The sequence below is a fragment of the Musa acuminata genome, chromosome BXJ2-3 (assembly GCF_036884655.1).
Source record: "Musa acuminata AAA Group cultivar baxijiao chromosome BXJ2-3, Cavendish_Baxijiao_AAA, whole genome shotgun sequence".
Lineage (NCBI taxonomy): Eukaryota > Viridiplantae > Streptophyta > Magnoliopsida > Zingiberales > Musaceae > Musa > Musa acuminata.
The window spans coordinates 34,808,580-34,830,740 of record NC_088340.1 but is presented as its reverse complement, the minus strand read 5'-3'; the positions used below and the strand labels follow the sequence as shown (position 1 = coordinate 34,830,740).

General features: G+C 39.8%; 3 protein-coding genes across 8 annotated transcripts; 1 reads left to right on the top strand and 2 right to left on the bottom strand.

The window, feature by feature from the left end:
- Positions 1-54: 54 nt before the first annotated feature.
- LOC135607880 (protein ALTERED PHOSPHATE STARVATION RESPONSE 1-like) lies at positions 55-7,020 on the top strand. The gene is made up of 4 exons (XM_065100058.1): positions 55-2,339; positions 3,243-3,451; positions 4,810-5,033; positions 5,467-7,020. The coding sequence occupies exons 1-4, from the start codon at positions 1,031-1,033 to the stop codon at positions 6,230-6,232; spliced, it is 2,508 nt and encodes an 835-aa protein (XP_064956130.1). The 5' UTR covers positions 55-1,030; the 3' UTR covers positions 6,233-7,020.
- Positions 7,021-8,782: 1,762 nt separating this feature from the next.
- Positions 8,783-9,821, bottom strand: LOC135607882 (uncharacterized). 5 transcript variants are annotated; one of them, XR_010485291.1, is made up of 3 exons: positions 9,115-9,821; positions 8,935-9,016; positions 8,783-8,838 (listed from the first exon to the last, which is right to left on the bottom strand). XR_010485291.1 is itself a non-coding variant. In XM_065100061.1 (2 exons), the coding sequence occupies exon 1, from the start codon at positions 9,689-9,691 to the stop codon at positions 9,143-9,145; it is 549 nt and encodes a 182-aa protein (XP_064956133.1). In that variant the 5' UTR covers positions 9,692-9,815; the 3' UTR covers positions 8,783-9,019; positions 9,115-9,142. The 5 variants fall into 5 exon arrangements, 1 of the variants encoding a protein (XP_064956133.1); XR_010485292.1 differs by having other exon boundaries at positions 8,939-9,016; XR_010485289.1 differs by having other exon boundaries at positions 8,935-9,019; positions 9,115-9,816.
- Positions 9,822-10,386: 565 nt separating this feature from the next.
- On the bottom strand, positions 10,387-21,390 carry LOC135607879 (ultraviolet-B receptor UVR8-like). Of its 2 annotated transcripts, XM_065100055.1 has the most exons (13): positions 21,119-21,390; positions 20,896-21,013; positions 19,918-20,104; positions 19,430-19,576; positions 16,768-16,849; positions 15,264-15,419; positions 14,304-14,477; positions 13,579-13,650; positions 12,507-12,578; positions 12,153-12,271; positions 10,905-10,990; positions 10,773-10,825; positions 10,387-10,692 (listed from the first exon to the last, which is right to left on the bottom strand). In XM_065100055.1, exons 2-13 carry the CDS (start codon positions 21,008-21,010, stop codon positions 10,606-10,608), a joined length of 1,350 nt encoding a protein of 449 aa, XP_064956127.1. In that variant the 5' UTR covers positions 21,011-21,013; positions 21,119-21,390; the 3' UTR covers positions 10,387-10,605. The 2 variants fall into 2 exon arrangements, with proteins under 2 accessions (XP_064956127.1, XP_064956129.1); XM_065100057.1 differs by lacking the exon at positions 12,507-12,578 and having other exon boundaries at positions 20,896-21,390.
- Between the last annotated feature and the right edge of the window lie 771 nt (positions 21,391-22,161).

Sequence of the window (22,161 nt, the reverse complement as noted above, 5' to 3'; positions counted from 1 at the left end):
CTCATTAAGTTGCACTATATTTGAGTCCATGTGGGTTTAATTTCACATATATTTAGTATAAATTATTTAAAGAAATCTTAAAATTTTGGATTAACAATCACCCAATCAAAATGTTATCAACGCGGAAATGGCGTCGACCGTATTCAATGATCAAAGCCGCGGCATTTTATATTATATTACGTGGTCATAAAACCTTGAACGGTGCAGTCAAACATCTAACCTCATCAAGTTTGACTATTGTCACCATTCCAATAGTCAAGCCTCTTTCTACTCGTTAATTCTAGGAAAATTCGCCAGCCTGAACGATTTATTCCTCCCCGTCGCGTTCACTCAATTTCCCTACCCTCGATGTCACTGGATGAACATCGAATGGGAACATCCAACTCTGACCAGTCGCGGTTGAGCTGGCGATCAGGTATAACGGCCGAAAACTTTTGCTCCTGGGTGTAACGCCCCGATGTGACACGTTCACATGCGTCTCATCGAGGAGCGGAGCTCTTCAGGCGCTCTCGTCTTCGCGTGTCCCCGTTCGCGCCTGCCACCCTCGCTGTTCATCGCAACTGCTGTCACTTCGCCGTTTCCGATTCCGTCTGGGATCACGATTCCGACGCCTCCTCTTCCGCCTCGGGTAGACTTCATCCCGCGATCGGAATGCTACAAGCGAGTCGTTACGTTATTTAGGAGTTCGCACGCGGTCATGGATGGAGACGAGGAGGCGGTGTGGAAGCGGTCCACCTGGGTTTAGGGTTTCGCGATCGCCGGCCTTCGTCCATGTCGGAGCGCGATGGCGGTTGGCGACGGAGCGGTTGACCGCCTCGTGTAGACTTCACCCCGCGATCGGACTGTTACAAGCGAGTCGTTACGTTATTTAGGAGTTCGCACGCGCTCATGGATGGAGACGAAGCGGCGGTGTGGAACCGGTCCACCTGGGTTTAGGGTGCGTGTTCTCCGGCCTTCGTATATGTCGGAGCGCGATGACGGTTGGCGACGGAGCGGTTAAGGTTCTTATCCTCCTCGGCGGCGGTGGGAGATGGGATGCGGGAGCTCTAAGGCGGAGGAGTCCAAGCTGGTCGCACTCTGCCGGGAGAGGACGGAGCTGATCCACGCGGCGAGAGACCGCCGGTACGCCCTCGCTGCCGCCCACGCGGCCTACTTCCAGGCGCTCGCCGCCGTCAGGGACGCGTTCCACCACTTTGTCCACGAGGAGCTGGCGCCGGGGTCCTCCGTCCTCGTCCTCCCCTCATCCGAGGGCAAAAGGAAGGCCAGGACTGGTCGCGGCAGTGCCATTACCGCCGCCGCTGCCTCGTCAACTTCCTCTTCTGTGACGCCACTCTCGCACTCCCTGTCGCCGGAGGGCTCCCACCTGCCTCTGTCCTCGGGGTCGGAGTCCGAGGCGAGCCCGCGGGGTGCAGGCGGCTCCACTTCGTTCGCCGACGGAAAGGCCAGCAGGGTCGGGAGTAGTGGTGAAGGAGATATTTCTTCTTCCCCTCATCATCGCTTTTCGCCTACCAGCCCTAATTCTTCGTTCATCAGGTCATCGACGGCGATCCCCACAATGGTCTCCCAGGATCCGTTCGCATCATCTTGGTCGAATTCTGCGTATGATGGATATGGGTATCCTTTCTATGGTGTTCCAATTGGATCTCCGCCGCAGGAAAGAGAGGATTGGGCAGGTCCTTCGGCACGGGCTGTTGCCCCTGGTACTCCACCTCAACCACCACCTAACGAAGCCTCTTCTTGGGACTTCTTAGACCCCTTCAATTACTACGAGGAGTTCTTGCCCTATTATTCCGGAGGAAAGTATGGTTCACGCTCCTCCATAAGCAGTCCTGATTTGAGCGAGGTGCGTAAGCGGGAAGGAATTCCTGATCTTGAAGAGGAAGCAGACGTGGAAATGACTGAGAATAACGCAGTTGATGATGATTTGAGACAGAAGGATTCTTTCTCTAGAAGCTCAAATTCAGGTCCCAGTCGTGAAATTGGAGGAAAGCATGAGAAGGTTGGCATTGAGTTGGAAGAGAAAGAGAGAAGGAGCAGTTCAGCAGGGAGTAAAACGATAAGTGGTGGGGAGGATGCAGGATCCAATGGGAAGAAAAAAGGGGTGACATTTGAGGATGTTTCATATGTTACCGAGGAGAGCGTGCGCAGCAGTGAGAAACCATTGTCTGCTTACAGTGATGATGATCAGCCATTGCCTGTTCAAGGTACCAGGGATGTGATGGAGGTTGTGCAGGAGATTGAGGAGCATTTCAGTTCAGCTGCTGGTTGTGGTGAAGACATATCACAGATGCTTGAGCTGGGCAAGTTGCCATACCGATCAAGAAGTAAAATGCATAGAGGTAAGATTTAGCTTGGTTCATCTGTTTCTGGTTTCATGTTCTGTGCTAGTCATGTCGAAGAAGTTTGCAAACTGAAGCTGAGAAAGAGACGCCATAGGGTTAGATGGGTGGGGTTACTTCTACATTTACATTATCTGGACCAGGGTTGTGCACTTACTAAAGGCATGAGGGATCCAAGTTAAGAAAAAGGAAATTTTCTACATTTACATTATCTCATATCTTATTTGCTTATCTAAATTGTCCTGTTATTTGCAGCCACTGTTTGAATTCTTTGGTTTCCATAATGAACATGTTAATTTTTTGAGGCATGAGTTCAAATTTGGCTCCTATGTTCTACTTCATTGGATGCCTTTTGTTGCCACTGAACTTGAAAGAAACTATGAAAAGCATATTATTACATACATTCAACCATATGCACGTTTAACAACTGCATTTTCCTAGTTGCTCTGCTATCTACTTTGTAGTAATTGAGTTTTTTTGGTGTGAAGCGCACCACTTTTATGCCTTTGTTAGTTGATCCTATGTTAATTCAAATATAAATTAACTAATGGTCTCATCCTCCGATTTCAGCTGTGCTCTTGATCATTAGAATCTTTAGGAAAATTCTTTGCAGATGCTGGAGACAACTTCTATCTTCATGCTTTCATCATTTTTTTTATCGTTTCAAGCATCACATTATGCCATAGTGGTACTGAGCATTCTAAAATTTCTTATAATATTCTTCACTCATTGTTTCCTTATTATATAGATGCTTTAATTGTTTTCTGCAAGACTGGCACTCTAAAGAAGCTAAATTTTAGTGCATGATCATTGTAACACAACTATGGAAGAATATCTCTAGTTTGGGGAGGTTGATTAATCTAGAATGAACACAGTTTGTAAATCTTATAAATCTCGTTCCAGTCATCTCTTCCAGGATTTGGGATCGCATGGCTCTGCCTTTGTTGATACGTTCACGCCTTTCTCCGTCACGGCATTCAAGTAAGAGCACAATAAGGAGAAAAGCTGGCAATGCAGTTGCTCGAAACAGCACTGTTGCAAGGTCTGGCAGCCTTTCATCAACATTGGAGAAGTTGTATGTATGGGAGAAGAAACTCTACAGCGAAGTCAAGGTAGAGCTCTTATTACAAGAATCCACCTAAATACTGCTCTCCGGTTTTGCATTAGAAATTTAGTCATTATCTCATATGGTAGCCTTTTTGCTTTGTTGTATCATTTTGGAACATGCTTAATCTACAAGAACGAACCTAAACTATTTTCTGACTGCAATTTATTGCTATTAGAATAGAATAAGGTTGCTTAGTTCACTAGTCCAATTCATAGATAAAAATTGTGAATGTAAATTAAGTTCTCTTACTGAAAAACAAAAAGGGGGATGTATATAATGTTTAAATATTAAGTTTATAAAATGCGTTTGGGATTTATGGGCCAAAAGCTCGAATTGTTTGTCTCTATGTAAAGGAAAAGGATATGTGTTTTTATCCAGTTATGCCAAACCAGCCTTCACTAAGATAAATGTAATAGTCATACGTACTGCTGCACACATACATTATCGAGTTCAGTTCAAACTGGTTTATATGCTTCCTCATTGGATGATTGGGAGCTGATGGCCAAGGGTCTGACTTATCTAGTGTCACAAAGATGACATGAGTGTTATCATCTCTGTACTCTCCCAAACTGTTAAGCATGGAATCAGGCTGCTTTCATAATATAGGGATTAAAGCTCTTCTGCAATTGACTGGCCAAAGGAGAAGGGATGCTACTTAGTCTTTGTATCTATCCCACTCCAATGCAATCACAAATACATGTGGATATAGAAAAACTACTGAAACTTAATTTCCGTGTGACATGAGAAAGGAAAAGAAAAGGTATGGATCTACTTTATAGAATGTACAGCAGGATGAAATTTGAGATAACCAGATGGAATAATTCCATAGTGCTTGTGGAATTAAAAAGCCATGTCGTTAGACTGTTGCTTATGTGAATTTCTTGATAGTCTTGCATAGATATTTCAAATCAAAACCATCAAGTACTGAATGATCTTCATAGTGAATAATAAAATGCTATTGCGTCATATATATTTGGTTCACGTCTTCTTTTTTTTCTTTTTTTGGTTAAAGGACTGTAATGGGGATATCTAAAGTTGTGCTTGTAGTTTCAAGATGACATACTACAAGCTACTATGTTGGTTCTGTGCGATATCATTTGGACTTGTCAACAATTTTGCAACATCAGAAGTGCCAGGTATTGATATGTAAAATTTGAAACCCATCTATTGACCTTAGGTTACAGATGCTGAACGCATAATGTTGATCATGGTCTTAACTCTAAGGCTTTTGTGATTGCATTTTTATGATAAATTGAGTGACAGTAGAACATAAGATCATGATTTGTTATTTTATAACTGCTTTGTACTTGAATTCTTTGAAGAATCGACATGTATGTTAAATGGCTTAGGTGCTTGTTCTAGGATGAAGAAAAACTACGAGTCAGCTATGACAAGAAGCACAAGTGGCTCAAAGCTTTAGACGATAGAGGGGCAGAGAACTCCAAGATTGACTTGACCTGGGCATCCGTAAGAAAGCTGTGTACAAAAATAAGCATTATCATTAAATCAGCTAATGCTATCTCAAGCAGGATGCACAAGATACGAGATGAAGAGTTGCAGCCCCTGCTTATCGAACTCATCCAAGGGTATGAAAGTTCCAACCTCATTGTATACTGGATATTTGATATCTTAGTATTTACTCAGATAGAAGTGTGTAAGCTTATTGTTTCTCGGATCAAGTAGTTGATATCCAGTAATCTGATGAACGAGACATTTAAAGAACAAACCACAGTTCCACAATGCAAATATACCAAAATCACTTGGTATTGTCAGTAGAAATTTAGTCATCTGGTGCTACAGAAGCTAGCATTTTGCATAATTATTTACCGGTACATTAACTTCAATACTGTGAGACTGATCTGTTAATTTTTGGATATTATTAGCATATCAATTCTTGTAAATCTAATTATTAAACAAACTTGATTAATTATATATTCCTTTGCAATCCCCCTTTTTTTTTTTTTGGCTAGTCATATATGTTCTAGTACACGATCATAGTTTCCATCTCCTTTCATGCAGATTTATGAGAATGTGGAAGTCTCTGCTGGATTGCCATCAGAAGCAGTTGCGTGCAGTGTCTAACTGCAAAAGCCATAGCTTGATGATGAAAACCACGAGCCCAAGAGGCACTGCTGCAAAGGCGACAAAGAAATTGGAGCTGGAGCTGCTAAACTGGTGTAACTGTTTCGACGAGTGGATAAGAATCCAGAGAGCTTACGTTGAAGTCCTCAATGAATGGCTAATGAAATGGCTTCCTCAGGAACAAGAGCAAACCCCTGATGGACTCGCACCTTTCTCCCCAACCAGACTCGGGGCTCCATCTGCATTTATCATCTCTAACGATTGGCACCATGCAATTGAGAGTATCTCGGAGGAAAAGGTTGTTGATAGGATGCGTGCTTTTGCAGAAATCATCCACGTGATACGGAAGAGTCAAGAGGAGGAACGACGGCAAAGACTTGAAGAAGAGCGGCTGTCGCAAGTTTATGATAGAAGGCTAAGATCTAGGCAGGCAAACCAGACAAATGGGCATCTAGAGATTCTGTCACGCCATGAGGGCCTTCCGAAGCACGGAGATGATTCCTCAATGGCGTTGTACACCTTGAGACAGAGATTGGATGAGAAGAGATCGACTCAGAAGGAAACGTTAAGACGACTTCAAGATGCTGCTTCCAGCATTTTGCCAAGTGGTTTACTTCCAATTGTCCAAGAATTGGAAACTTTTACGGCAGAGGCACTGCATGTTTACAGTGAAATCAGAACAAGCAACAACGGAGGGGCATAACAAAGAATTTGTCTGGCCGTGTTATCCTGTTTCAACTGAGGCCTCTATCATCAACTGCACTGCACTGCACTGCACTGCAAAGAATCACCTTGCGGGATAGTTAACGGTATACAGATGTACAGATTTCATTGATTGGTTCATTGATTGGCTGGTGATTGTGTTAACAACGGAAAGTAGTAGTAACACACCGATTGCAGAGCTTGTTTTCAAGAATTTTGATGTTGTATAGCACTAACAAAAACCACAGAAGCAGGTGATTCAATTTCTACCAGCTCGTTGTCGGGATCGTTTGGGGGGTGGGGGGCGATTTTGCTTAAAGGTTAGGCATGAACTTTTGCAACAGCAGCAAACAGCCTTGGTTTTATTACACGAATTATATTTGACATTACCACTGTTTAAGTTACTGCATATGATCCAATGAATGCAATACAGTACAAATGACTCATTTGCTGTCATGATATTGTTGTTCTAAGAAATCACGGATGTTTTCCTCAGAGACCAACCAACGAGATTGTTTCTTGGCCATCATAGTGCAGCTCTTGTTATCTCATCCTTATAATATATCCTTGAACGATGAACAAGGAAAAAATGGTCGACCAAGAAAGCAGGATAAACAATGCTCTCTTGGGATTGCGAGCAATATGCAACAAGTCCTTGAACAAGTGTTTTGGTGTCTTCTTCTCGTTTGTTTCTCATTTCTTTTCTCAGTTAGAACTAGGCATCAACAGCACTCCAACCTTTCTTTGCATCACAATTTAAGACTACGTACCATCACTATCCACAAGTTTCAATTCATCACCTCTCTCTCTCTCTCTCTCTCTCTCTCTCTCTCTCTCTATATATATATATATATATATATATATATATATATATATATATATATATATATATATATATATATAAGTATGCATATTTATTAGATTTCTGTGGAGTAGACCTCGCAGTCGACTAACCGTGAGAAGATGACACTTATACAACAAAATTTGATTTCGGAAGATGACAGAAAGCATCAAAGGAAATTTTGAATGTATTGAATGAAAGATTTAGACACAGGCAATGGAAGAGCTGAGAAGAGTATGCCTATTGTGATATTGGCTGCTAAAACTACTGTCAAAATCTTGTCACTACTCCTTGTTTCAGTAATATTCTCTCCCCTATTTCAGCCAATGCCGCGGTTGTTCACCGAGATGCTTACATAATCAGTCAGTCGCCTTTAATTATGAGCAGACTTCCAGCTCAGTGATCATTGGGAGTTTCTCTGGTTGCGCATGAAATGGTGAGTGAGGCGGCAGGGTAGTAAAAAAAAAAAACAGAGCAACCAGAGTTTCCTGAGAGGTTTGATGAAGTCAAAGACTAGGTCATTTGAGCAAAACCAAGGTTTTCAAAGGTTTGACACAGATGGATTAGGTGTTTGAGGAGGTCATCAGAGGGAGGATGTGATGCAGGGGGTTGATCATAAAGGGGGAAATCATACTTTCGAACAGGTACAGCTATGTGAAACGGAAAGAGTCCCCTAAGTCTCTGTCAATGTTATGTAATACTGAAAAAAAATTAAATCAGCATGCTGTCTGTGTAACTTGTTACGACTAAAAAGTGGAATTCTATCTAATCCTGACATTGATGTCCTCATTTATTATCATTCCAGTTGACAATAACATAGATGAAAGATGTGAAACCAAGATCTTCTGGGTAGAAAAGATAAACAAAAGAAGCAGCACAAGGTAGGTTGCCTAAGAAGTAACAAAATAATTCCACTTATTTGTGGCAAAAAGACCAGAGGGATGGAGAAGGGAGTTTTGCGCTAGACAGAAAGGGAAAATACAAGATTTGAGATGCAGGCTTAAAACTCATTGGACACACCAAGGTTATTCACTGGACTATATGATGTAGTTTGCAGACTTACAAGGTACAGTTTCTTGTAGAAAATTTCTCACTGTCCTGTAATTAGTCATTCTAAGATTCAACCCCTATGAGACTGCAAAATTTTGATATCAACATGGATCTCATGCACAAGAACAGGTTATTAGGCTTGGCATACCACATGATCTTGAAGACTATCTAAAGATTTTCCATTAACAGTGTCCTCTGGTTAGTCATTCAATCTTCTATCCCTGCAAGAATTTTGTTTCCATAATGGATCTCATGCTTATAGGATCAAGTCATGTCAAGACCACATGAACTTAAAGAATCCAGCCCTACTTACATTTTTCAGAATCATCGTAGGGTAAACTATCAGTTGAGATAAAATCAGCAATTAAACTAAAGCCTTAGTATTCCTTTGTTGATGCTTGCATGAAATTGCCACTAACGAAAATATATAGGACAGTGTAATGGAAAGAAAAAATAGCCAGTGAGATCCAATGCCATTTTAATGATTTGTACTTAGCTTAGTGCAAAAATTCATGCAAGTAAATGATTTCTACATAGACAAGTTCGACAGATTGCTGCTTGTGCATCATATCAAATGACAACATCAAGGCACTGTGAATTTTCTATATACATGAGATTGCATCATTTCTTATCAATATTAAAGAAAAGGACAAGGCAAAGTTATCCAGCAATGACATTCGATTCGAAACATCATTCTTCAACTCTACTCGCATGGTCTACAAGTGATAATTTTTAATGACAGAAGAGAAAATTAGATATCTGAAACACAATGGCTCTTAGGGTAATGCAGCAAGTTGGGAGCAGAAACATACTCACTTGCATCCAACAGCTGCACTATGAAGTAAAAAGATCCCCAGGAATAATTGTTCGAACCCGACATGCACCAAGATCCATCTTCTGCAACAAATGGTTGTAAGCGTGATTAGGAACATGACGAGACCAGTAACAATAAAAGATAAAGAGAGTAAATAATGCTGATTCTTGGCCATTACCACTGCAGTGTTTGTCTCTTGACCAACTCTAATCCGTACTTGAATCAAGCACAACAATTTTTGGACGCTTACTTCGCGTGTCACTGCGCACAGACTCATCGCTCCCCACCTTAGGCTTCTCTGCGTCGTCATCACTGTCGTCATCTGAGTCAGAGGAGATGCTGCTAGTGGAGGGTGCCGACGGCCGGAAGCCGCTCATGGCAGCCTCGGCTGCTTCCACGGCTTCGGCAGTGTGCAGGTCGGTGATGCCCAGGAGCAAATCCATCTCGATGTACTCTTCCTCGTTCCCAGTGAGCACTTCTACGTTATAGTCCGCGCGAGAACTCGCGCCCACGTCAACCTCCAGTTTCTCGTTGGCCTCAGCGATCACTCCCAAAAAGTCCTTCACTTTGCCGAGAACTTGGCTTCGCGGGACCGCAGCCATGACGGGTTTTACTACCGAGTCTCCGTTCGTGGCGGCGGCGGCTTTGCGGCCTCGTGTCCCGCGCGCGGTCGGCTTGCCGTCCACGAGAAGGCTCTCGGGGAAGGAGGGCTTCAAGGGCTGATCTAGGCGCTCTTTCCTGCTCTCCGCCGCCATTGCTGCGATTCCAACCGCTAAGGAAGAGAACGAAAGAGTGACGGAGCGAATCCTTTCTTTTTCGCCGTTCTTTTTCTCCTCGAAACCCTAATTCGATCGAAATCGGCAATCTGTCGTTATCTGTTGGTATAAGCGCCAGGGGCCAAAATAACGGGTCGGCTCAAGCTCCGTTGTCGTAGGCCCGATAAGCTCCGGTATTAGGATCCGCGATGACCTAGTGGCCGAGGAACACCGTTTTGTTTAGCCTAGCTGATTCACCCCTGGAAACTTTCCAATTTCACCTGGATTTTCTTAAATAATATTTTTTATTTTTCAGTCAATTGCATCTTAAAAAATAACTTTTTATATATATATATATATATATATATATATATATATATATATATATATATATATATATATATATATATATATATATATATATATATATATATATATATATATATATATATATATATATATATATATATATATATATATATATATATATATATATATATATATATATATCGTTCGATATACTCATATCACACCGTACTGAGCTGAATACTCCTGTACAATACAAAATTATAAATCTTAAATAATATAATTATATAAAATAATTACATAAATAATATTTTAAATGGTGTCAATGTGCATATCGTAGTATTTGTGAAAATAGATTTTTGACGTTTGTTTACTGAAAAGATGAAAAATTAGCAAAGGTCAAACACGATCTGTTCATCGGACTTATCTCAAGAACATAACGAGTGCTACTGCCACAAGGGCAATTAGAGATCTAGATTTTACAGATAAGTATGGACATATAGTAAGATCTTAATGTAATTACGATCGCCTAGAATTCAAGGAAAGGAAAACAAGGTAGGGTGCTTTACATCTGCATAATATTCAGCACAATGGGGCACAGTGAAGAGCTACACTCGCATCCTCTTGACATCATTCTCTGGTACGTTTGCATCACTTCCATTGCCCTTGATTGGGTTTGTTGAATGCTTTGCAATCTGTAAAGAAAACCCAGAATCATTAACCGACCAAATCATTAGTATTTAATGAATTCTTTTCGAGATATTCCAAGACTTACATTCTCATCAGGAACAATGGCGTATCTTTCTGATGGTGAAACCCAGATTTTGCCTGTGAAATATAATAAGGCAGCATGAGAGTCTGTAGCCATAGGTTATCTGTAGAATCATGTTTCATAAAGCATAGTTACCTGATGAAGGCAAAAATTTAGAGGATTCTATCTGCTTGCAGCCTAATCCATCCTTGCTTATCACCTCTATCATCTTGGGAATATTCCTTAGGAAGTTAGCAAACACATTTAGTCAGATTTCTTGTTAGTTGTGGTTCATGGTTGATAGACATAAAACAAGCTATTTGTAATCTTCCCTCCCTCTTTGAAAACAACGAGCCAGAAAAAGGAAGATGCAACCTAACAGTCACATGAAATCACACAGAAAACAAACATACGTATGTAGGCATTCTTATAACAGTTTGTATAGAAGTGAACAAAGACAAGCTGTCATCATCAAGGACACCAGTCAGTAAAAAGGTTTGACCATGACAATATATTGTTCAAATCCAGATTCAAATCTTCCAGATATTTCACTTTTTTCTTTTAATTGTATTCACTGTTACCACAACAGTATCTTTTACGATCTACATTTATATTCACATACGTCTAAACCAAGATTTTTAATTTCGTACCATACCAATATATCGAGTTTTGCTTGGTACAGTATGGTATAGCGTACCGAGCAGTATGCCTTGGTGTACCGCTCGATATAAATATTTTTAAATACATATGTACATAAAAATATGTTTATATACGTGTGTTTACTCATAAACATATGTATTTTTATATACATATATTGAGTAATAATTACTATAAAAATTATTTACAAAAATATCCCCTTTCCATCTCGAGAGACGGAAAGGGGGTGATGGCGGAGCGAGCGAGGATGCAACTCGTCACTTTTATCCCCAGCTTGAACTCATCCCCCGCGAGGCACTCCGCAATGCTCTCGCGATAGCCAGATCCGGTGAGGATCTGGCCCAGGGAGAGCTCATCTCCCGCTCCCCCGCTACTGCCGCCCTCAGCGACTGTGAGGAAGAAGACCAAGATGACGGTGAGAACGAGAAGAGAAAGCAACAGTCCTACTTAGGCCAAGATCCCTTCCTTCTTTGTCGACCGCGACTTCCTTGACCACAGTGGCCACGATCCCTCCGCCCCCTACTGCGTTTCGAAATTTAAAGCCTTGGCCAAACCATGTTAGATGATAATACTTGGCATTCCTACAAGGTTTTTGTATATTAGGTCCTTATTGTACAAAATAACATATTGTACAGAAAATGTGGTGACATAACTGAAGGGAAAAAGTCCTATATTGTTAAAAGATTGATATTGTTAAGAGAATTATATTCATATCAACAGATTAAATTTGCCAAGTTTCAAGCATACCGGTCAACAATATCACCATGGCCAAGCTGTCCGCTTGTGCCCCTGCCCCAAGAGAAAACATTTCCTCTTTCTGTAAGAGCAAGGGTGTGTCTCCATCCACAGGAAATTTGCTTCACCTTCTGTGAATTGATTTGAGAGATATATCAGAAGATATAGAGATCAATGCTGCATAATTTCTATCAAAATATAACCACAACTGATGATTGTTATTGTGATGAATGAGTCAACATCTGTAAAGCCTTTTCTGCTGCAGTCTTGTTATGCAAGGAAAAAGGTGATAGCATTCCCAGGAGTTCAATGATCCATCAACTATCAAAGTTTAGCCGTTTAAGAAAATATAAAGTAGTGATGTACCTGTTCCTCCGGAAAATTAACTTGTACTGGAGAACAGTGATCATCATTATCACCAATACCAACTTGACCAAACTAGATAAAAGACATTATGTAAGAACCACAGCAAGAACAGGAAAAATTATTCCACTACAGCATGAACCATAATAATTGGAATGTTGTAATAAAACCATTCAACATCTAAGCTGTTCAAGAACTTCTAGATCAAAGATAAACCTCAATTTATAACTGCATCTCTTTTACACATTAGGTTATACGGGAATTTCACATATTGCATTTTTAGAACCAACAAGAAGCAAAACACATGTAGTTAACCATCAATCTCATGAATTCCTGAATAGCTCTGTCATTTTTACTTAGCATGATTTAGAATGCTGCTAATACATGATTGTTGCTAAAAAAGTTCAAAATACAATGAGATAGATATGAATCCAATGGATACAAGATGGGGTAGTTGTTACTTTACTAGCAAATTATTATATGATAGTGTAGGCATCATGCTGCCTCGATATTGATGAGTTATATAAGCTGCCTCTGCATCCAGTCAGCATTGTGTCTTTTAACTCTGACATTCATTTGTATCCATAATGGAAGAATTTTATATCCCTTTTAGTATTTTCCCCAAAAAACAAAGATTTCAAATTTTAAACTCTCTGGCTTACAGCATCCAACCTGGTTCATATGAAACCTGGAAGATCACAATGACTAGGGTGCACCTATTCAATGCTGTTATCTCCACATAAGTGCCTGGCAATATGGAAATTGTAGAATAGAAATAAACTTGATAGGTATCTGTCTAATATCAACTAAGGCTTTGTCCAATATCAGCTGATATACACACACACAAATGTATGTATGTATGTATGTATGATGAGATTAACTTTGTAGATTAGATTACAAACGACTTCCTTACCCTTTCAAGATGGATTAATAGGCATTTACATAGGCTTGAAATAACAAACCTTGTTCTGGCTATGGTAGTTCACTAAAAAAGTAACAAAATGAAGAATGACATATGAAGTAGCATATGATTACGGAATTTAATGCGCTCGAGATTGAGAATAAAGAAGCAAACCTTGTTCCACCCCCAACCATATAGTCTCCCATCAGATGTGAGTGCCATAGTATGTCTCCAGCCACCTGAAATCTGAAGAAAAAGAAAAAGACAAATTTGTAAATGCAAGCTAATAAAATTGACTACTATGCAAATAGAGAAATGAACTATTAAACTAAGCTAAAGTATGTTACCTAACACTAATAAATGGAATCATCATTGTTGGAGTATAAAGCTCCAGAAGATCCAAAATTCCTGGTTGCTATGTTAAATGGACTACTTATTGCACTATAAAAAAAGCAGAATAATGCAACATAGTTCAACCTTAAAATCATCAGCAATCAGGAAAAGACTGCCTATAATGATACTAGGCAACTCCACATTACCCTGACTAGATGGCAATAGTTCCAGTCTATCAGTTTTGATTGAGAACACAATGAAGATAATCAGCTGACCAAAAGAAGCTTGAATAAAACTGCCCAGAGGATATTGACAAGGCTTTCAACAAAATGTAGGACCTTATGTTTTACGGAAGAAGAATAAGATCTATGCCATACTATCAATGTTGTAGAACTTTCAGTATAAAACCTTTCAGCACAAGCATAGCATTAAGTGAAGAAGGTAATTCAGACATAAATGGTAAGAATGATGAAATAAATGAAACAATAACTGAGAGGCAAAAAGAAAAGATATTCACTTCTGCAAAGGGATACATATATGATGTTAGGAAAAATGCTTATTAGAACCTGAGATATGCAACTATCTTTTAGGGCTTCCAACCAATGCGGACTGAGGTGATCCTCAAAGTCTCCATGTCCTAATTGACCATATTTGCTCCAACCATATGTGTACAAATTCCCAGAGGATGAGACAGTAATAGTATGACGCCATCCACATGCAACGAGGACCATCTTTTCTCCCTGCATATAGTCATTGAAGTACAAGAGAATATCAAATACCTCTAAAGATCACATGAATATAAAGGTTAATTGACAGTCTCTCTGAAAGTAGATTCAATTTCCCAGATAAGAAGTACAATACCGAGAACCTGTGACAATGGATCACCATAAGTATTAAATTAATAAGATTATATAAAATTTTCACGATAAGAGAATTTCACGATCCTTATGAATTATATGTGTTAAAGGCTTAATATGATCCTTATGAAGACCATAAGAGAATTTCATGACTAAAAAGGGAAATGGCTTTTGGTATTTCATTGGAATCTGAATCAGAAAATCAGTGTCTTTGACACCTTTGGTCCGAGATTGGAATAAAGATATAGTAAAACATAATAAATGCAACCTAGTCTCTTTACCACACAATTCATTAATTAATCAATTTTCTTTCAGAGATTTTACATAATATTCCATCTATATCTACATCTTTTTATATTTAACTGATCCTCAGAATTAAAAATTTTGCTCATTAACCCTAAAAATCACATCAATGTTCATATCCGATAAAAAATTCGCTCTCTGCCAATGTATCATATTGATTGCCAATCAGCCACAACTCAGTACAGACTGAAAAGGAAAAATCCTGGGTGGGAAGTTATCATTGAGAAGTGAGACACTAACAAATTAAACTGTATGGTGAAGGTAGTTTTCACATTGGACTGAATTGTAATTCAGGTAACCATATTTCAGAGTGTAAAACATCTCTTTTCCTCCAAAAAAGCAAACATTAAAGAAAGCACACTATACCTTGATAGAAGCAACCTTTTCTGGAATCAAGCGATCATTACGGTCACCCAAACCCAAATTTCCATAACGACCCCAACCCCAACCATAGAGATCACCATCTTCTGTAACTGCAGCGGTATGTTCAGCACCCGCAGCAATCATTTTGACACATATACCCTGATGATTATCCAACAGTGTAAAAAGATTAAAACATCCATACAGGAGCATCATACACCTCCAAAGAAGATAATCGAAATTCAGAAACTAGATACATATATATTTTATCAGTAATGAAAATAAACTAATAGTGGATTAATTTGTCAATAATTAATATGCCTTCAGTTCATCCATGATCATAAATATCATCATAATGGAATATACTTTTCAGAAACCAGAATGAAGCACAATGATGCATATTTGTGATATGCCTCGACCATTAGAAAGTTATCATCTTACCTGTTTCAATTTAATAAAATTTGAATAGACATCAACCCATGCTCAGTGATACTCAATCACAGGTTAAATATCTAGGTAAGAAAGGCAGTCTCCATAAGCTGGTCTAATGTGAAGAGAAAAAAATCATTGTTTTAATTATTTAAGTTTTAACTGATGCAGCAAGGAAGCAGTCCTCCAAGGTTTCTGGATAAATACATATATGAAATATAGGAATTGCACATAAATTTCAGACAGTAGCTCAATCAACAATAAGGAATAAGACAAAGATAACTAAAGGACAACTAAAGCAGTGTTCTCGAAAAGCTATCACAACAGATAAAGTGAGTATTCATTGTATCAACCTGAGATCTTCACTGTCATTCATAGAAAGCACAGACACATTAGGTACCATTGATAGAAAGCACAAACGCAATAGTTGCAGCATCTTCTCCTCTATTTCACAGACATAATCACAGGTTGCTTATTTATATTTCTTTCATTTCCACTCCCCTATTCTCCTTTGCTCCTCTCCTTTTTCTTTTCTTTTGTATATATCAAATTGGCTGGAATTGGTCTATTTTGCTAGTATTTGATTGATCAAGCCAACTACAACTGATTTCTAACTATAAGGCTGAGAAATCAGCCAAAATTGGATCGGCCTTAGACAATACATATATGGATCTGACAAAAACTGAACTGGAATTGGCTGATACCACAAACAATAGGATTCATATTTGCAACTGAGACCATAAGAAGCCAAGATGTTATTAATGTGAGATAAAACACCTACGACTATGTGCAAGTGAATCACCACAGGAAATATAATCAGCGAGAAAATTTGAATTTCTGAGACACAGCACACAAATTTCAGTGTGTATTATCATCATGTTATACAAGGCAAAAAGAAGTAGCAAATTAAAATGAACTATTTATTTAGTTAGATAATTTAATAGTCTCCATGGAAACAGACCTGTCCAGACAGTCAGATAATCTTATGGTCTCAATTACTTGGAGAAATTTGTTTTTCTGGAATTCAATCATATAGAAGTAATTGTATCTTACAATAAGAATTACAAACTTCTCGATGTACCAGAAATGCTTGAATCTTTTGTGGTATAAGAGAGTCCTCTGTTGTGCCAAGACCAAGTTGTCCGTTTTGGTTCCGACCCCAACTTTAGAGAATACAAGAAATAAAATATTATTAGATTACTGTCTTATAAAGATGATAAAAAAGATCTATTTCAAAACAAGAGACCAGGGTTGCAAAAATTGTAGAAAATCCATATCAATTTAATAAAATTTCATACTCCACAACATGGTACAAAACATAACAAAAAACACATACAAAGAAAAGAAACTGACATCGATAGCAAGATTATTAGGATGTATAGGAAAAGATGCATATTATAAGTTATCATGACGCTCAGCAATGACCGATGTCCATTCACACCATCGAAGTGGTTCAAGTTCAGGTTTTCAAAATGTGAAACATACCATCAACTAAGTTTCTAACTTCTATATCTCCTATACTCAATCAGTATGATGAGATAATGACAATATTCTAGATATTGCTTCATGACATGGATCCAGATTTAGTTTAGATTAGACCACTGAGTTCCTCTTTGGGCTTTTCTGCCAAAATCACCTCAAACTGTCTGAAACCAGCAAAACTAGCCAAAAAACAATCTACACCTGTCTAAACTAGTGATGAAAAACAAAATTGGATCTATATTTGGTTTAGATTGAACCAGAGTTCCCATTTTGGTGTTTACTGCCAACATCACTTCATTTCAGCTGAAACTGGCATAACTTGCCAAAACCATGTACATCTGTCCTAAATTGGCTACTAAGTTACTTTTTGTTTACAAGATCACTTCAAACCAATTGAAACCCGAGAAAATAATTAAAACCAAAATACACCTAAACTAAACTGCTTGATTTAATTTTAAAAACAGAACTAGAGTAAGTTCTAACTAGGTATAAATCCAAGCCAGTACAAAAGCTTTAAGGCAATGTGTAAAACTAGAATCGGGAATAACTAGGCTTGGTGATTGCTACTTAGCTATTTATGGCAATGATAGAATAATTGAAATTTAGGAAAATCAACTAAAGATAGAGACGAAAAGAAGTGCTGTAAATATTAGACTGGTATTATTTTCTTATAAAGGTTAATGGATTTGCACCTGAATTTGAGTTATACTGCATGCTAATTCGGTTGGATTGTTTGATATCAGGGCTTCTATCTATCAAGGATCGTAATTTCGTACCGTATCGGAGTTTCAAGAGTAGCTCGATATATATATATATATATATATATATATATATATATATATATATATATATATATATATATATATATATATATGTCTGTGTGTGTGTGTGTGTGTGTGTGTTAAAAAAAAGAGGCAACGAGACAACATTGCCGCCTCATCGCCCCGTTTCTTCTGCTCGCGTGGGGAGAAGAAACGTCACCTCGACGATGCTTCGTTTCTTCTCGCGACGTCGTCGAGGCTTCTTCTCCCCACACGGATGAGGAGAAGCGCCGACGACACCGAAGCCTCATCGCCTCAGACGAGGAGGCGACATCTCATCTGTGGCATCCGGCGAGAGAGGGCGGTGACAGATCAAGATCGTCGAGGGAGAGCGGCGTCGGATCTCTAGGTTCTCCCTTTTCTTCTCCCTCTTCTTTCTTCTCCGTCAGCTCTCCCTTAGCTAATACCACCCGATAGCGGGCAGCGACGGTCAAAATCGACCATCACTGACCGATTTAGGGTGGTAACGGGGCGAAAGCAGCCCCAATCGATGGTACCATCCGGTACGGGCGGTATTATTCGAAATTAATATCCTTGCTGTCTATTTCCTATGCTTTACTTGGTAATACACATGAAGTAGTTGTTTCTCAATTGCTCCTTTCACATCAAGTCTACCTTTCAAAACAAATGGGTAGAGGTTAACTAAGCTGTCTCAGTAGAAAAAAGAAGAGCTGCATATTTTATGTCAAATCAAGAAAGCAGAATACAGTGAAAACTACGGTAGCTTACTCCTTAAAAGTTAAAGGGCTTAGTTTGAAAATAAGGGAAATGGTTTATTAAGATGTAGTCCTTGCTGGGGCAGTGCTTCATGACAACTGCCTTCTCTGGAGAGATTAAAATATGATCAACAAACATATGAATCTTGGATATAGATAATGCCAGAAATTATAATCTCTTGCATGAGGCTATTGCATCTCCTTACATATCCAGTCTACTTCATTTCACAATATCTTAAAGGTAAACTTTTGAAAGCCCACATAACTTGTCTGCATATCTTTTACACGTGGTAAATGTAACTCGTTCTGGTAACAAAAGTTCGCAAATAAATTGTTTGTGAATATTTCATAGTTATTGGTAAATGTAATTTATTCAGGTCACAGAAGTCTGAAAAATAATTATGCATTCATAAAAATTTTTGGAGGATTCTTTGTATTACTAAGACATAGTTTCTTGAGTATTCATTCGATCCCAGCCAAAATCATAAGTTATGGTCCCCATGGTTCTTTTGTAGTTTTAGGACCAAATTGGGAACCACTTAATCTTGCAAATTCTATAATATCATTTTCAAAATGTCATTAATCAAGCTTTTAGAAACAAACAAGTCAAATAATAACTAAAATCATCAACAGTCAAAATGTAGCAGACAGCTAAAGCTAAAGTCTAAATCAGCAAAGGAGAAACATTATAAGATCTGCAGAATCAACTCAAGATATGACTAACCTTTGTACTTCTCCGTCCATAGTCACAGCCAAACAGTGGCTATCCCCACAAGCAATTTGTTTAATCTTCAAGCCTTGCAGTGCCTTAATTGACTGCGGACTGAATACATCACTAGAGTTTCCATGGCCCAACCTTCCAAAGTCACCCCTGAATTCCAAAAACAGTCAAACTAATGAGTAATGATATCCAGTGGATATATCTGAAAGAGAGTAAGCACAGTCTCCTTCAAAATTAAGACATGTATTGGAAAGTAATAGTCCACAAAGAACATATGAAGGACAAACAAGTATGCTCGGCTCTGTTGAAAATTGTCAAAGAATAACATTTTTTTTATTATCTTCATTATTATTATTATTATCCTTTTCTTCTCTCTTGTTCTTTAACTCTAATCCCAAATAAATAAAATATATTTTTCCGACTTGTCCTACATCAAATTGACAGGAAGATGTAGAAGTACAATGACAGAATAAAATGGAGACCAAGCATACCATCCCCAACTATAAACTTGATCATCTGATTGAGAATATGCTGTTGTATGATCAGCTCCACAAGTGACAGACACTATGCCTTGGCTGTCCAACGCACTCAGTATCGTTGGAAAAAGCCGGTCTTCAGCATCTCCATGGCCCAGCTGTCCATCTTCACCCCTTCCCCAGGAGCACATAGCATTGCCAGCTTTTAAAAAATAACAAAAAGTTAGAGTAGTGATGTCATAATGATGTCACTATTCGACGACTAAAAGATCCAGACAGTCAGCAACTATTTCGTTGTTCAAACAAACTTTCCAGCTGAATCTATACTGCCTGCTGTTTGTAAGCACTCAACTTGAGTTTGATCATAGGTCATGTGTCAAAAACTTGAAACTGTCAGGCATTTCCATGGTAGAATGAACAATTTAGGGTAAAATTATTGTGCTAGATCATGATTATGACCATATTTTCATGGAAGTGAGAAAATGAATAATGTTGCAGAAATATAAATTTATCAGAGAAAACAGTAAAAAACCATGGCCGAAACAAATCCCACAAATCAGAAAAAAAAAACTAAATTAAGAAGAAAAACAGCATGCAAGCTATGCTGCCAAAATGTCAGCCTCAAATGCTCCAATAGTGTGTTGTGCACATTCAGCAGCACTCAACTAAGTGCGATCTTTCCAAGTAAAGGCGAACTTTCAACACAACGGCAATAGCATTTGATGGAAGATTTTTTTAGCAGCATTTTGTGACATGATGTACCCGATAGCGGGTTCCGCTAGTTATAGCGTCTCACAAATCCGATAGCCTTGCATGAACAACTATGTCTACAACTCAAATCAAACAGCGGAAACTGCTTCTTCCCGATCACCCAAAAACGCAAGCAATTCAACGCAACCCAGCCCCAAATCGATAGAAAAACTCAAAATCCGTACAAGTTATAGCTGAGCGACAGCGACATAATCGACATCAAGAAAAGAGATTTCAACTCACAGAGAAGAGCGACGGAATGGCTGGCGCCGGCGGAGATGAGGAGGACCTCGCGAGCTGGCGCGGCGACCTCTCCCCCGCTCCCTTCCTCTTCCATCGACATCGCGCTGCCTTCCATCCCCTTCTCTCCCACCGTCGCCAACCAAAAGTTCGATGAAATGTGTGAAAAAAGAGACCAGAATATATCTCAAGAAAGCACGAAGTCACGGCAACAACAAAAAACAACTAAAGCTCCGGCTTTTTTTCTTGTTCCCTTCCGCGTGATCTTTATGGCACCGCCGCTGCTGCCATAGGCGTAGTGGCAACACTCCTCCTCGATGGAGATCGGTTGGCTGCACACCCCAGCATTTAATGGCGTGAGAGGACGGGCGACTCGCTGCCGACCACAAGCGCGACGCCCCGCTCTTTCATCTTGCCCACGGTCTCTCTCCTCCACAAGGTCTTGTCCTTTTCCTCTTCCCCCTTCTCTTCTCTCGCCGCCCGATCGGCATCCCCATACCGCCCCCTTGTTTTCCCCCTCCGCGTGCGCATGTCGCGTGAGGTAGTAAATGCATCGAGCTGCCCCGGCGATCGGTCTATCTCATGGGCCCCGGCGCGACTATTTGGGCCCATTAACGCTGTGCCACGTGGTACCTCATGCACGAACAGTTTCCAGGGTGCAAGCCATGTGTCTTTCGACATCGGTAAGTCAGAATTAAAATAATTATTATTTTAATTAAATATGTTATCGGATCGGATTCTGACAAATGAATCCAATCGGTTGATAGAATTAGATGAGCTCATGATGTGATCTATCTCACGCAAGCACGACATCATCGGTGGATCATTGAGTGCAACAAATGCTTTGTCTGCAACATGAACGCGGCGGGGACTTATCGTCTGCCCCGCGAAGTACAGACAGCGTTCTACGAACCACCGGGAGCCGAGTTATTGCGTGCACATGGCTCCGTTATCTGCGGCTCATCCTTCGGAAGGCGATGCAACGCGACACATACAAGCAAACACCTTGAGGTCCTCGCCGTCGATGGTTGTTGTGTCGCGGAAGGATCATCTTTGTGCGTCGCCTTTCTGCGGCTCATCATCCTTCGGAAGGCGATGCAACGCGACGCATACAAGCAAACACCTTGAGGTCGTCGTCGTCGATGGTTGTGTCGCGGAAGGATCATCTTTGTGCGTCGCCTTTCTGCGGCTCATCATCCTTCGGAAGGCGATGCAACGCGACGCATACAAGCAAACACCTTGAGGTCCTCGTCGTCGATGGTTGTGTCA

Coding starts and splice junctions, on each gene's coding strand:
- LOC135607882 (XM_065100061.1), bottom strand. CDS start 9,691: ATGGCGGCGGAGAGCAGGAAAGAGCGCCTAGATCAGCCCTTGAAGCCC.
- LOC135607880 (XM_065100058.1), top strand. CDS start 1,031: ATGGGATGCGGGAGCTCTAAGGCGGAGGAGTCCAAGCTGGTCGCACTC. Junction 2,340..3,242: donor AAGAAGTAAAATGCATAGAG/GTAAGATTTAGC, acceptor ATCTCGTTCCAG/TCATCTCTTCCAGGATTTGG. Junction 3,452..4,809: donor AACTCTACAGCGAAGTCAAG/GTAGAGCTCTTA, acceptor TGCTTGTTCTAG/GATGAAGAAAAACTACGAGT.
- LOC135607879 (XM_065100055.1), bottom strand. CDS start 21,010: ATGGAAGGCAGCGCGATGTCGATGGAAGAGGAAGGGAGCGGGGGAGAG. Junction 12,272..12,506: donor TTAATTTTCCGGAGGAACAG/GTACATCACTAC, acceptor ATCAATTCACAG/AAGGTGAAGCAAATTTCCTG. Junction 10,826..10,904: donor TAAATTTTTGCCTTCATCAG/GTAACTATGCTT, acceptor TATATTTCACAG/GCAAAATCTGGGTTTCACCA.